Source organism: Hyperolius riggenbachi, chromosome 8, assembly GCF_040937935.1.
Source record: "Hyperolius riggenbachi isolate aHypRig1 chromosome 8, aHypRig1.pri, whole genome shotgun sequence".
In the NCBI taxonomy this organism is placed as follows: Eukaryota; Metazoa; Chordata; class Amphibia; order Anura; family Hyperoliidae; genus Hyperolius; species Hyperolius riggenbachi.
In genome coordinates, this window is record NC_090653.1 from 125,981,545 (window position 1) to 125,994,956 (window position 13,412).

The 13,412-nt window shown below is 43.1% G+C and overlaps 1 protein-coding gene across 8 annotated transcripts in view; it reads left to right on the plus strand.

Moving 5' to 3' along the window:
* PASD1 (PAS domain containing repressor 1) overlaps nt 1–13,412 on the plus strand; it is a 214,887-nt gene that overhangs the window by 183,929 nt on the left and 17,546 nt on the right. For 7 of the 8 annotated variants that reach the window (XM_068251045.1, XM_068251039.1, XM_068251044.1 and 4 more), the window contains exons 16-18: nt 4,864–4,953; nt 8,314–8,472; nt 11,436–11,618. In XM_068251045.1, coding sequence (XP_068107146.1) covers nt 4,864–4,953; nt 8,314–8,472; nt 11,436–11,618 — 432 coding nt within the window. The remainder of the gene's footprint in view (nt 1–4,863; nt 4,954–8,313; nt 8,473–11,435; nt 11,619–13,412) is intronic. The other variant, XM_068251038.1, reaches the window with a different exon arrangement.

Genomic DNA, 13,412 nt, shown 5'->3' on the forward strand with positions numbered 1-13,412 from the left:
TACTGATTGGGATGAAGTTCAATTCTTGGGTACGGTTTCTCTTTAAGACACTTACCTAGACCACTAAATGATATAGACAAGGAGTCTTAAAGGACACCTGATGTGAGAAGGATATGGAGGCTGCCATATTTATTTCCTTAATAAAAACTGCCTGGCTGTCCTGCTGATCCTCTGTCTCTAATACATCTAGCTGGAGACCCTGAACACGCAGATAAGGTGTTTCTGACTGAAGTTTGACTGGATTTGCCACATGCTTGCTTCAGGTGTGTGCTTCAGACACTATTGATGCATTAAACATCAGCAGGATGCCAGGCAATTGTGTAAAAGCATAAAAGTATGGCAGCTTTCCTATCCCTCTAACCTCAAGTGTCCTTTCACAAACAGCCATCCTTATTTACTGCAGTGGTAGTGAGTTGTAAAACCAGTGTAACTGGAAGGTATAGACTAAATGACCAGGTAATTACACACATTATCTATTTATTCACTGTCTCCACCCACTTCCTGTCACTCAACAAGCATGCACCCTTTACATAGTTTGTAGAATTCCAAAGCAGCAATGAATGTATGTAAAATATTCTGTAAATTTATATCTGCTGAGTACAAATGACAGTAGGAATGCCACCTCTATAAAACAAAAATCTTAGTAGTGATATCAATGCGTAAGAGAGAAATTGCCGCCAGTAGACTTGGGCGTAGGATACAGCCGATATATGGCTTATCCTGCTGCTGCACAAGTCCCGGCGGTGTTAATTACTATTCCCCCTCCAGGTCCACGTGGATGGTGGGGAATGATGTAATTCGGTTTCCAGCTATTGCTGGCGGCTGAATTACAGTGTTTTAAAATAACTTCAGCTCCATCTTCTGACAGCGCCGAAGTTACTCCCTGTACGCCGCTACAGACGTAATTCCTATTACGGTGTATGGTGGCGCCGGCTGCGCCCAAATCTCCTGCGCTGGATTCCTAGTGGTTGATATCAATTGCTAAATACATAGCATACGTCCAGTGGGGGTCATGGGATTATAAAGTGCTTCCAGTGTCCTGCTTCTGTAGTGCCTAGTGCCCACAGGTGCCTGGAAGAGTGTGTACAGGTTAGGGTGGTTAGATGCAGTAAGAAAGCAAGGCCAGGAAACTAACGATGAGCTGCTTGTGGAGTGTTAACAGACACCAGCCCAAAACTTCACCCCCTTCTTCTTCTTCACAACCCTCTTCTGCAGTGTGAGGGCTGCATTTGAAGCAAGCACTGTCGCAAGACCATCTGCTGGGGTCTTTTTATTTTTTTTAGTACACAGCAGATCTATTATTAAGGGATGATGAGAGATGCTAACAATTCTGTATTCATGCTAATTATGTGCAAATTTTATGCAATGTAAGCAGCTGAAATGCTGCTGAAGCATTAAATTAGTAAGAGCTCTGGTATACCTTTTTGAACTATCAAACGATGGTACAGTGCTTCTTTGTCCAGTGGAAGCTCTGGGTTTATAGCTGGCTTCCTTGAGGGCTCATTTCCACTATCGCGAATTCGCATGCATTTTTCGCATGCAAATTCGCATAGCAATACAAGTGAATGGGACTGTTACCACTTGTCAGGATTCCTTTGCGTTTTTCTGTGCAGAAAGAATTCGCATGGCAGAGCCATCAGAATTCGCATACCGCATACCGATATGCGAATCGCATACAATGTATTTAATAGGAAATTCGTATGAGGTTTGGGTATGCGAATTTTCATGCAAATTCGCACAGAAACAATGGAAAAGCACACCAGCACTGCCATGGTTAAATTCGCATACATCGTCTTTTACCGCGGCGATTTGCACCGTACAAGTGGAAATGCAGCCTGATTAGAAGCAGATGAAGATTCTGGTCAGCCTCGACTCTAGGGCTGATGTGGCCATATTGGATTTCCACTAGATAATTTGATAAAAGCTGGAAGGTACATCTTTAAAGGGAAGTTGAGGTGAGATTGATATAAATGCTGTCATATTTATTTCCTTTTAAACAATGCAGGTTGCCTGGTTGTTCCTCTGATCCTCTGCCTCTAATACTTATAGCCATAGACCCTTAACAAGCCTGCAGATCAGGTGCATTGACTCAAGTCTGACTGGATTAGCCAGAAGTCTGACTGGAATCTCTCACCAGAAACAATTACCAACGATTATGTCTAGCGACAATTATTTAGCATTTATATATGCCTTAAAGAGAACCTGAACTGAAAATAAAAAGTCAAAATAACCATACACAGGTAATACTTACCTCCTGTGTAGTCTACTACTCAATCTCTTTCTCCACTCCTGCGTCCCATTTGTCCACTGTGATCAATGGAATTCTCCGTCCTCCATTTTAAAAATGGCCATTACCCTATAACAGATTCTTGGTCAGCATACTGTTAAACTGTAATATCGCCCACTTGAGCCATAGGGGAACTTGGACATTTTCTTGCGCATTCAGTTGTAACTGACAGCTGCTGATATATAACTGACAGCAACTGGTATATTTCAGTTCTGACAATATATTGTCAGAACTGGAAGCGATCACTGTAAAAAGAAAATGGTGAGCTTCTGAGAGGAACTGACGGTGAGGTTAGTATGTAATATTCATTTGCAGCTACGTCATGTGATTATTTTGAATAATTCTACTTTCTTCAGGTTCCCTTTAAGTGATCTCTCTTGGCAGTTTATTGTGTAAGCTCCAGTTAAATTGCTAAAGGTGTAAGGCGGTCTCATTTTATTGTTTTCTGTTTCACCACTTATGAATATCAGAATATCAGACTCTACTGCAACCAAAGAGATCAACAGGAAATAAATATGGCAGCATCCATATCCCTCTCAGCTCAGGTGTCCTTTAAAGTGTACCTGAGATGGGCTCACTAAAAGATGTGATACTTATGCAGGGCTTCCTCCAGCCCCATGAGCAAAGATGTGTCCCTCGCTGTCCTCCAGAGTTCCTCCGTTCAGCCGCAATCATCCCCGGTATTCTGTCTCAGTCGCACCAGTTGGCTCTTCTGTGCAAAAGAGAATGACTGGTGCGGCTGAGCCAGTTACTGGGGCTAATTGCAGCCGAACAGAGCCACTCCGGAGGATGGTGAGGGACGCATTGGTGCTGACGGGGCTGGGGGAAACCCCGGGTGAGTATCAATTCTTTTAGTGAGCCCATCTCAGGTACACTTTAAGGATTAGCTAATTCAGCCAGCCAGTAAGTGTACTACTTCATTATCATCTCATGGAATATAAAATCCACTGAGGCATCCAGGTCTGTTGCTGGACTATCATTCAGCTATCAGTGTTGTCTCCAGCCAAGCGCATAAATCTGTTAAATGCATGTTTATTTCATTGTGCTTTGACAATGTTTGAAAAAAAAACATATATTTAATCTTGATTTAGTGTAAGAAGACCTGAGATTTGCATAGAAACAGTTTCTTTATTGCAGATATTTTTGACAGAAATATATCCTGGTGTCTGTACAGATATACGTACATGACAGCAGAATCTATGCTTTTTCCTGCTGGCATATTGTTTGTTTTGCAATGGAAACTGAGGTAACCTCCTGCCAAAAGATTTGCATTCCCAGCCAAGCAGACATAATTCACCTCTCCTCCCATCACACTGCATAGCCAGGGAAGGTATGCCGCTGTATCAAGCTTTGCAGCTTCCTGTGTCACCCACTGTCACACGTGACAAGGGACCCAACAGAGTGAGGGCTTTCCTTCACTGTCCATTGTTTAGGTAGGTGACACAAGTGCTTGCAGAAAGTCTACCAGAGTTGATTCACCAATGCATAGGAGAATAAGTATTTCACATACAAATCAACTTCTTTTCGCATTGCTTGAGTAACAGTAATTTACAACAAGGTTGCTACTACTACCGGTACTTTGAGTAAAGCCTAACTTGAGGGAAAAAATTACATTTTAGTTTTGGATGGTCTAATAAGGGGTTGAAAATTCTTTTTGGTTTTTATCGCTCTTTGTATGCCCATGTGGCCTGTTATGTCACTAGTTTGCCCTTAAAGTGTACCCAAGGCATTATGTGACATGATGAGATAAACATGTGTACATACAGTACAAAACATTACCAGGCTGTTTTATTTTGCTGCCCGAAAGGGTTAATTTCTAGGCATGAAAGCGTCTGTCTTTTCGGTCACTGATAAGCAAATTGCAGCCATAAAAGTGTTCCTGCCAGAATACAACTTCTGAGGGCAGGGAGAGATAAAATACATGAACTATTGATCTTTTTCTAACTCTGGGACACTTAATAGGCTGCCACTGATTAGAGACAGTAAATCATTCAACCTACTTTGTAAATGCTTAAATATAATAGAATACCATAGGATACTTAAAAAGTTATTTTGAGGCGTAGGAGCAAGTGATATGCTGAGAGGAGCTCAGTGTGTGAGTCAAACAGAGTGTGCAGGGGGCCTGGAGAGGGTGTGTATAGCTTCTATCCAATCACAAGCAGCACAGCACATTCCAGCTTGACTGCCTCAGCCCGACAGAGCCGACAGAGGGGAGAAGATTAGATCATATAACAGAGATAATACAGCCACTGTGCAAGTAGGAAAGGCTGCAGTTAGACAGAGCACATTAGAACAGGTATAGGAACTTATAGGATAGAAGAAATAAGGATGACAATTTTGTTACAGAGTCTCTTTAACTGACATGTTGAACTGTTATGCATCAGTGTGTTGAACTGTCATTTATAAATTATTTGCATAGCTCCACCCACTGTCCTGAATTCAGCCAATGCGGTCTTGCATTTTGAACATGAGCTGATGATCTGAAATACCTTTCTATATAAAAAGATTGCGTAATTTATGTTTTCAGATGGTACTTCAGCAAGATGTCAAACTAATAAAACTATTTGTTTTCCTAGCAGACTGTGGTACCTTCTCAAGCCCAGCCTGAGCATCTAGCACAGCACCATGTTGTTCAGCCGACTGTGTCCCCCCAGCAGGCTATCCTGGTAAGACTGGAGTGGAAAACACTAGTATGAATATCCAGTTAGTGAAAGTGAGTTATTTCATATAAGACATACTGGGGGTCATGTATTAAGGTTGGGTAACATTACCTAACCAGCAAATCTAGGCTGGGTTTTCTGTTATTAAACGGCAGATGTTTGCAAACTTGTGTACATGCAATAAGGGCACCAGGCGAAGATGAGAGTAGAATCTTGGTAAAATTACTGATAACCCACTATTGGGCAATACCGATAGTAGAATATCGTTAATTAAAACAATATTCTACTATCTTTCTTGGAACAGGTAGAAATCGGCAGCGCTCCTAATCAGACTGCATCTAAAATGACTACCAACAGAGGTGTGCAGAGCCCCCTAGCGGCTAAATACACACCTTGAATTCAAAACAGATGCAAACTATACACTAAATGCTAAAATGATAAACTCAGATTAAAACAGAATGCAACTGAAATAGCACATCGATGCTAGCCATATGTAAACTTACATTTCTATAAAGCAGGAGGAGGTGGCAGTGGAAGGCACCCCCTCCTCCTTCACATGCCACCTCCTCCAATATTCTACTATCGCTTTGCCTACCCTATCTCTCATAGTAACCCCTCCCTCCTCTACCTACTTGTAATTACTTTACATACTTTATTGCATAGAATTTGCAATAAATGTGCATGCAGGCTAGAGTTATTAGCATCCCATTGACCATTCCTCGCCACACCACTGGCAGGCTTTTCTTCCTATCTCTGTTTGGGAATTTCTACACCACTCACTTACCAGGGCTATAAAGCCCCTTGCCCTCTAACGCTTATGACACCCTGGCTGTCTATTAACCTCCCTGGCGGTACGCAGTTTAAGTGGCTGCGTCCGAGGGAGGGATTTTTTTTAATGAAATGTTTTTGTTTTTTTAATGTTAGCTAGCACTAGGCTAGCTAACTATACTGCTTAAGTCCCCCGGCACCTCTACGCCCCCCCCCCCACCCAATCACCGCCGGCAACACTCACCTGTCCGCGATCCCATGAGAGCCACAGCTTCCCAATTAGCATCCCTCGTCGCTATGGCGACGATCGGACATCACATCATGGACGTCATGTGCAGTACCGATCCTCCCCATAGCGAAGCCGGGTGCTGATTGGGAGGCTGTGCCATCGCGGGATCCCTGGGGGGGTACGTATACCGGAGAGATTTGGGGGCATAGATAGCTAGCGAAGTGCTAGCTTAACAAAAGGTAACACATTTTATTTTAAAAAAATCCTCCCGGGGCGATGCGTTCCCCTGCGGTGGCTAGCCCGACACTGTGTCGGGCTTACCGCCAGGGAGGTTAATCAAATGCTCCACAGCGTCTGTACTAAGATTACTGAAGATGAAAGCTGTGAATGAGTCATGAGCAGGTCTGATCAGTATACAGGGCAGAATGACATAGGCTTAAGAGGCCTTGCTGGCAAAACATTTCCATAAATCCTATTAGGCAATTACATTGGCATGTTCTGGAAAGGGGTTCATTTTACTCATACATTTTTTTAATATGGGTATGAATGGGCAGGTGAGGACAAAAGAATATCAGTTAAGTGCAGTTACCAATATAGTTACCAATATTCTACCATTGGCTTTGACAGAATACCCAAGCAGCTCGGAGTGACCCATAACTACTGAGAAAGTATAGGGGACTAAAAGAGATCAAAATGGCCTACGAAAAAAACAATGCTTAGTGTGGTTTGCCTTATTAAAACAGAAGGTATTTGCAATCATTCAGATTTAAGTGTTTAACTGTGGTTACCCATAATGCACCACTGCTAAATATGCACATTATCTCTTTATGCCCCTGAAACCAGAATTACTGGTGTATAGCAAGCATCTCAGTGCATAGCAGGGATTGATATGGCTCTATGGGATAGGGCTTGGGCCAGAACAACAGAATAACCAAGCAGTTCTGGGTGACCCAAAACTACTAGGAAAGTAGGTATTTAAAGTTGTGTTGTCAGTGCTCTTCTCTGTCAATCTTCTATCCTGTACATTACTTTTGACCTTCCTCGCACCTAACTTTCACCTCTTCCCTATGTAAAACCCGTCACCTACGATTAATTTAATTAATTTATTACAAAAGCCTAATCCTTACATACCCCTTAAGTTAATTCCTTAATAATGACCCCCCCCCCCCCAACAACATTCCTGATGTCTAAAAATATAATATGTTATTAACCTCTTGAGGACTGCAGGGCTAAACCCCCCTAGTGACCAGGCCATTTTTAGTAAAATTGGCCACTACAGCTTTAAGGCCAAGCTGCAGGGCCGCACAACACAGCACACGAGTGATTGCCCCCCCTTTTCTCCCCACCAACAGCGCTCTCTGTTGGTAGTGTCTGATCGTTCCCCACATGTTTATTTTTTTTATAATAAATATTATTGTTCCTGTTTTTTTTTTTTTTTTAAAACAACTGTTTCTTTAAGCCTGTTCCCTCCCTCCCTCCCCACAGCCAGCCAATTACGGCGATCGGCTGTCATAGGCTTCTGCCTTTGAGAGCCGATCACTCTCTTGTCCCCCAGGGGGACACCCGTGTCACACGGCTGTCCCCAGTGCAGCGCTGCTGCTGATTGCAACGCTGCACAGTGTAAATAGACGTCGATCACGCCGTCTAACAGTCTCCCGAGCGGCAATAGCCGCTTGGAGACTGAAGGCGGGGCAGGGCGGAGCTCCGCCCCCCAAGCTGGAGATGCGCGTGCAGCGTGCGCGCGATCTCCTGCATTAGCTGGCCCCAGGACTTTACGCGAATCGGCGTTAGGCGGTCCTGGGGCTGCCGCCACGGCCACGCCCATCGGTGTGACGCGGGTGGAAAGAGGTTAATCATACTAACAGAAATATGCTAACATCATGACAGAAACCAGGCCTTACCACTAACAACTCATTACATTTCAGTGAAATTGAGGTCAGAAAAGGAAATCTCTTGAAAATCTTAATTATCCTAGAGATAAAAATAAGAATAGGTTCAGAGTGGTGCGTTGCATATCACGTGCATTATGAGTGTAAACTGCAACTGAGACTGGACAGAGACTAGAATACAAATCCTGCATGCAGGGAGTTAGAATAACATGATCAGTTACCTGGATACTGTGAACAGGCCCATAGAACTGTATGGGCAGTTGACATGCAGAATTATTCTTATTACTCGTTTCATAGAAAAGAACAGATTAGCCAGTAACTCTACCTTCATACATTGTACCATAAATTGGTCAAAACACTTTGGACCTAAAGAAATTAGATGGCAGATGAGCTGAATTGGCCCCTCCCCTTCTGTATACTATATTTAAAGATGCTGCTTATCTAGCACCATAACTCAATGTTTGTGTGCTTGCTTTACAGCCAGTGTATCACTATCCAGCCCAGATGGGAATGGTGACCCAGCTGAAGGAGCAGTTGGAAGAGAGGACGAGGATATTACAGGCAGACATCAAAACTCAGCAGCAGGAGCTGCATGTTATCAAGGAGCAGCTGCAGCTAGTACAAGATCCCAATCTCCAGGTACCTCAGGTCTCCTCAAGGAGACATCCCAAAGGAGCATTTAAAAACAATTGTTCTGAAGGAGCATTTCAATGATACATATACAAACCATTACAACTTCTCAGCAACACGTTCAACATAACTTTACACATTTCCATGGACCGGTTTCCTTACAAGAGCCTAACTGCATTGTTTAGAACCATCACTAGGCTTTTGAAAGCAGTATCTGTGCCACCATTCTTTACAGCTATGTACAGTAAACATGAGGCTGGGTTCTCTTCTGGTTTGGTGATCATTACACTGGAAACTACCCTCTCTCGGGTCAATAAACCCTAAAACAAGGGGTATAGAGTCCACAATGCATGCCTGACATAAGGTACAATCAATATTACCCTGATCAATAATTAAGGGGTCACTATGACGAAAAATTTTAAAATTTCAAATTTGTGCAAACATATACAAATAAGTAGTACATTTTTTCCAGAGTAAAATGAGCCATAAATTACTTTACTTTTATGTTGCTGTCACTTACAGTAGGTAGTAGAAATCTGACATAAGCGACAGGTTTTGGACTAGTCCATCTCTTCATGGGGGATTCTCAGGGATATATTTATTTTCAAAAGCACTTAGTGAATGGCAATTGCTCTGTCCAGCTGCCAAAAAAACTGTGTAGCGAGCAGGGAAGCTGGCCAGCATCATTGTTTAAATCCTTTTTAGGGAATATCTTTATAAAGAATAAAAGCCTTGCTGAGAATCCCCCCATGAAGAGATGGACTAGTCCAAAACCTACGCTACTGTCAGATTTCTACTACCTACTGTAAGTGACAACAACATAGGAGATACGGTAAGTAATTTATGGCTCATTTTACTCTGGGGAAAAAACATACTTCTTATTTGTCTATGTTTGCACATATTTTAAATTTTAAAATTTTTAACCATAGTGCCCCTTTAAGTTGTACAAGCTAGTAAATAATGGATACTTAATATTGATCAGGTCTCAGCATCTGATAAAATATCAAACACATGTCTGTCATTCGCTTTGTACTGCTCAATGCAGTATAAAGCTATAGGAATGCCAGAAATTTACTGCTACTTCCTGCGCCCCCCCCCCCCCCCCCCCCCTGTGCTCCCCTGGCCACTCTGTCCAATAAAGAATGGACTTGTTTGATCATTGCTCAATCAATAAAACAATCAAACATCAATCAGCTTTGTTTTTGCTTATAAAAGTTCATTAGAACCAATGTCTGTTTTGAACCTATAGTAATCTTTAGTCAATTAACCACTTCAGCCTACAGTGTTGTTCACCTTATGCATCCGAGCAACTTTTACCTCCCATTCATTTGCCAATAACTTTATCACTACTTATCACAATTAATTGATCTATATCTTTTTTCCACCACTTATCAGGCTTTCTTTGGGTGGTACATTTTGCTAAGAATTATTTTTTTCTAAATCCATTTCAACAGGAAGATTAAGAAAGTACAGAAATGGAAAAAAAAACTCATTATTTCTCAGATTTTGGCCATTATAGTTTGAAATTAATACATGCTACCGTAATTAAAACTCATGTATTTTATTTGCCCATTTGTCCCGGTTATTTCACTATTTAACCACTTGCCGACCGCACGCTTATACCGTGCGTCGGCAAAGTGGCAGCTGCAGGACCAGCGACGCAGTACTGCGTCGCCAGCTGCAGGCTGATTAATCAGGAAGCAGCCGCTCGTGCGAGCGGCTGCTTCCTGTCAATTCACGGCGGGGGGCTCCGTGAATAGCCTGCGGGCCGCCGATGGCGGCTCGCAGGCTAAATGTAAACACAAGCGGAAATAATCCGCTTTGTTTACATTTGTACGGCGCTGCTGCGCAGCAGCGCCGTAAGGCAGATCGGCGATCCCCGGCCAATCAGCGGCCGGGGATCGCCGCCATGTGACAGGGGACGTCCTGTCACTGGCTGCACAGGACGGATAGCGTCCTGTGCAGCCCAGATCTCCCGGGGGAGCAGGTAGGAGAGGGAGGGGGGAGAATGTCGCCGCGGAGGGGGACTTTGAGGTGCCCCCCCCCGCAACATGCCTGCAGGTAGGAGCGAGCAGACCCCCCCTGCACATCATCCCCATAGGGGGAAAAAAAGGGGGGCGATCTGATCGCTCTGTGTGGCCGCGGATCTGTGCTGGGGGCTGCAGAGCCCACCCAGCACAGATCCAAACAAACAGCGCTGGTCCTTAAGGGGGGGTAAAGGGTGGGTCCTCAAGTGGTTAAACGATGTCCCTATCACAATTTATGGCGCCGATATTTTATTTAGAAATAAGGTTGCATTTTTTCAATTTGCGTCCATCACTATTTACAAGCTTATAATTTAAAAAAAGATATTACTATACTCTCTTGACAAGCATATTTAAAAAGTTCAGACCCTTAGGTAACTTTATGTTGTTTGTTTGTTTGTTTGTTTGTTTTTATTGTAATTTTTTTTTAATTAAAAAATATATTTGGGTAATTTTTAGTGTGGGAGGTAAACAGCTAATTTTAAATGTAATATAATGTATTTATTTAATAAAAAATGTATGTGGGTGTAGTTTACTATTTGGCCACAAGATGGCCACAGTCAACATCCTGGAAGCGTACGATCACGCTTCTAGGAACTAGAAAGAAGATGGGAAACTTTTTTGGGCAGAAAGATCGCGGTCTCTGATAAGAGACCGTTGTTTTTTTCTGCGGGGGACTTAGATCGGTGAATGGGAACTATATTCTCATTGAGTGATCAGGGGGCTAACGGCAGGCGGTGGGAGCGCGATCGTGCGCCTCAGGCAGCAGGAGCTGCACAGTCTATCTGGACGGATATATTCGTCCAGATAGACTTAAGTGGTTAAAATATTGCATAATTTATGTCTATCTTTAGCATATTTGGTGTCTATAGTGTAAACTTATGAAGACTTCTATAGTATGATCTATTTGAAGACTTAATTTTGTTCTTTATTGTGTCTCCTTTGAAGATGCTGATGCAGCCGCCAATCACGCTGGGGTTTACTAATGTGCAGCAGCAGCAGCCGGACCCAAGGCAGGTGTCACGGCAACAGAACGTGGTCAGCATGCAAGGCCTGGAAATGGGAAAGAGCTCAAAACGTTTTTGTGCATCTCAGATGCCAGCAAGTCGCCAGTTTGTGTCAACCACTCAGGTAACTATTCAATCAAAGTACATTCCATAATTTTGTGCTATACCAAGTGTCCCGACAGCAGACATTAGAAAATTGTCAATTATATTTATTATTCAAGCATTTGGAATATTTCATGTATAGGAAAGGGTAAAAAAAAGTTTTGGGATAGTACAACTTATACAGTGGGTTGCAAAAGTATTCGGCCCCCTTGAAGTTTTCCACATTTTGCCATATTACTGCCACAAACATGAATCAATTTTATTGGAATTCCACATGAAAGACCAACACAAAGTGGAATGAAAATCATACATGATTCCTAACATTTTTTACAAATAAATAACTGCAAAGTGGTGTGTGCATAATTATTCGGCCCCCTTTGATCTGAGTGCAGTCAGTTGCCTGATGAGTGCTAATTACTAAATAGAGTGCACCTGTGTGTAATCTAATGTCAGTACAAATACAGCTGCTCTGTGAGGGCCTCAGGGGTTGTCTAAGAGAATATTGGGAGCAACAACACCGTGAAGTCCAAAGAGCACACAAGACAGGTCAGTGATCAAGTTATTGAGAAATTTAAAGCAGGCTTAGGCTACAGAAAGATTACCAAAGCCTTGAACATCCCACGGAGCACTGTTCAAACGATCATTCAGAAATGGAAGGAGTATGGCACAACTGTAAACCTACCAAGACTAGGCCATCCACCTAAACTCACAGGCCGAACAAGGAGAGCGCTGATCAGAAATGCAGTCAAGAGGCCCATGGTGACTCTGGACGAGCTGCAGAGATCTACAGCTCAGGTGGGAGACTCTGTCCATAGGACAACTATTAGTCATACACTGTACAAAGTTGGCCTTTATGTAAGAGTGGCAAGAAGAAAGGCATTGTTAACAGAAAGCATAAGAAGTCCCGTTTGCAGTTTGCCACAAGCCATGTAGGGGACACAGCACCCATGTGGAAAAAGGTGCTCTGGTCAGATGAGACCAAAATGGAACTTTTTGGCCAAAATGCAAAACGCTATGTGTGGCAGAAAATTAACACTGCACATCACTCTGAACACACCATGCCAACTGTCAAATATGGTGGTGGCAGCATCATGCTCGGGGGTGCATCTCTTCAGCAGGGACAGGGAAGCTGGTCAGAGTTGATGGGAAGATGGATGGAGCCAAATACAGGGCAAACTTGGAAGAAAACCTCTTGGAGACTGCAAAAGACTTGAGACTGGGGTGGAGGTTCACCTTCCAGCAGGACAATGACCCTAAACATAAAGCCAGGGCAACAATGGAATGGTTTAAAACAAAACATATCTATGTGATGATTTGCTCAGCTGCCTGTGCAGGCAGGCAGCTTTTTGACCATTCTTTTGATTTGCATGCTGCAGGACTCTGGAAAGAAGAGCTTCTGTCAGTTTTGCAGCTTGTGCTTGCAGAGGAATTTGCATACGTTGTCATGCAAATTGCCTGGCCACATTCATTGGAGGCGTGTACTATAAGTACTATGTCTTTCCCACAATGCTTCGCTGTTCATAAGGATTTCGTCCTATGTAACACTCCAGGTGGGGTGTCAGCCTTGCTCTCTGTTTGAACATCAGCTTAGAGTAATTCCTGAATCTGCGCTAGGCAGATTTCCCTAGTGCAGTTAGGATTGTATTATCTGTATTGCCTGTTCTGTCTTGTCTTGCCTGTTGCCATTGTCCTGTCCCTATGGTGTTGACAGGAAATGGTTCTGATCTCTGTTCTTGGAGTATAGCTGGTGCAGCGGTTGCCACCAGCTATCTCTTCTGTTCTGTCTCCTGGGATCGCACTAGCTACTTTTTGCTAG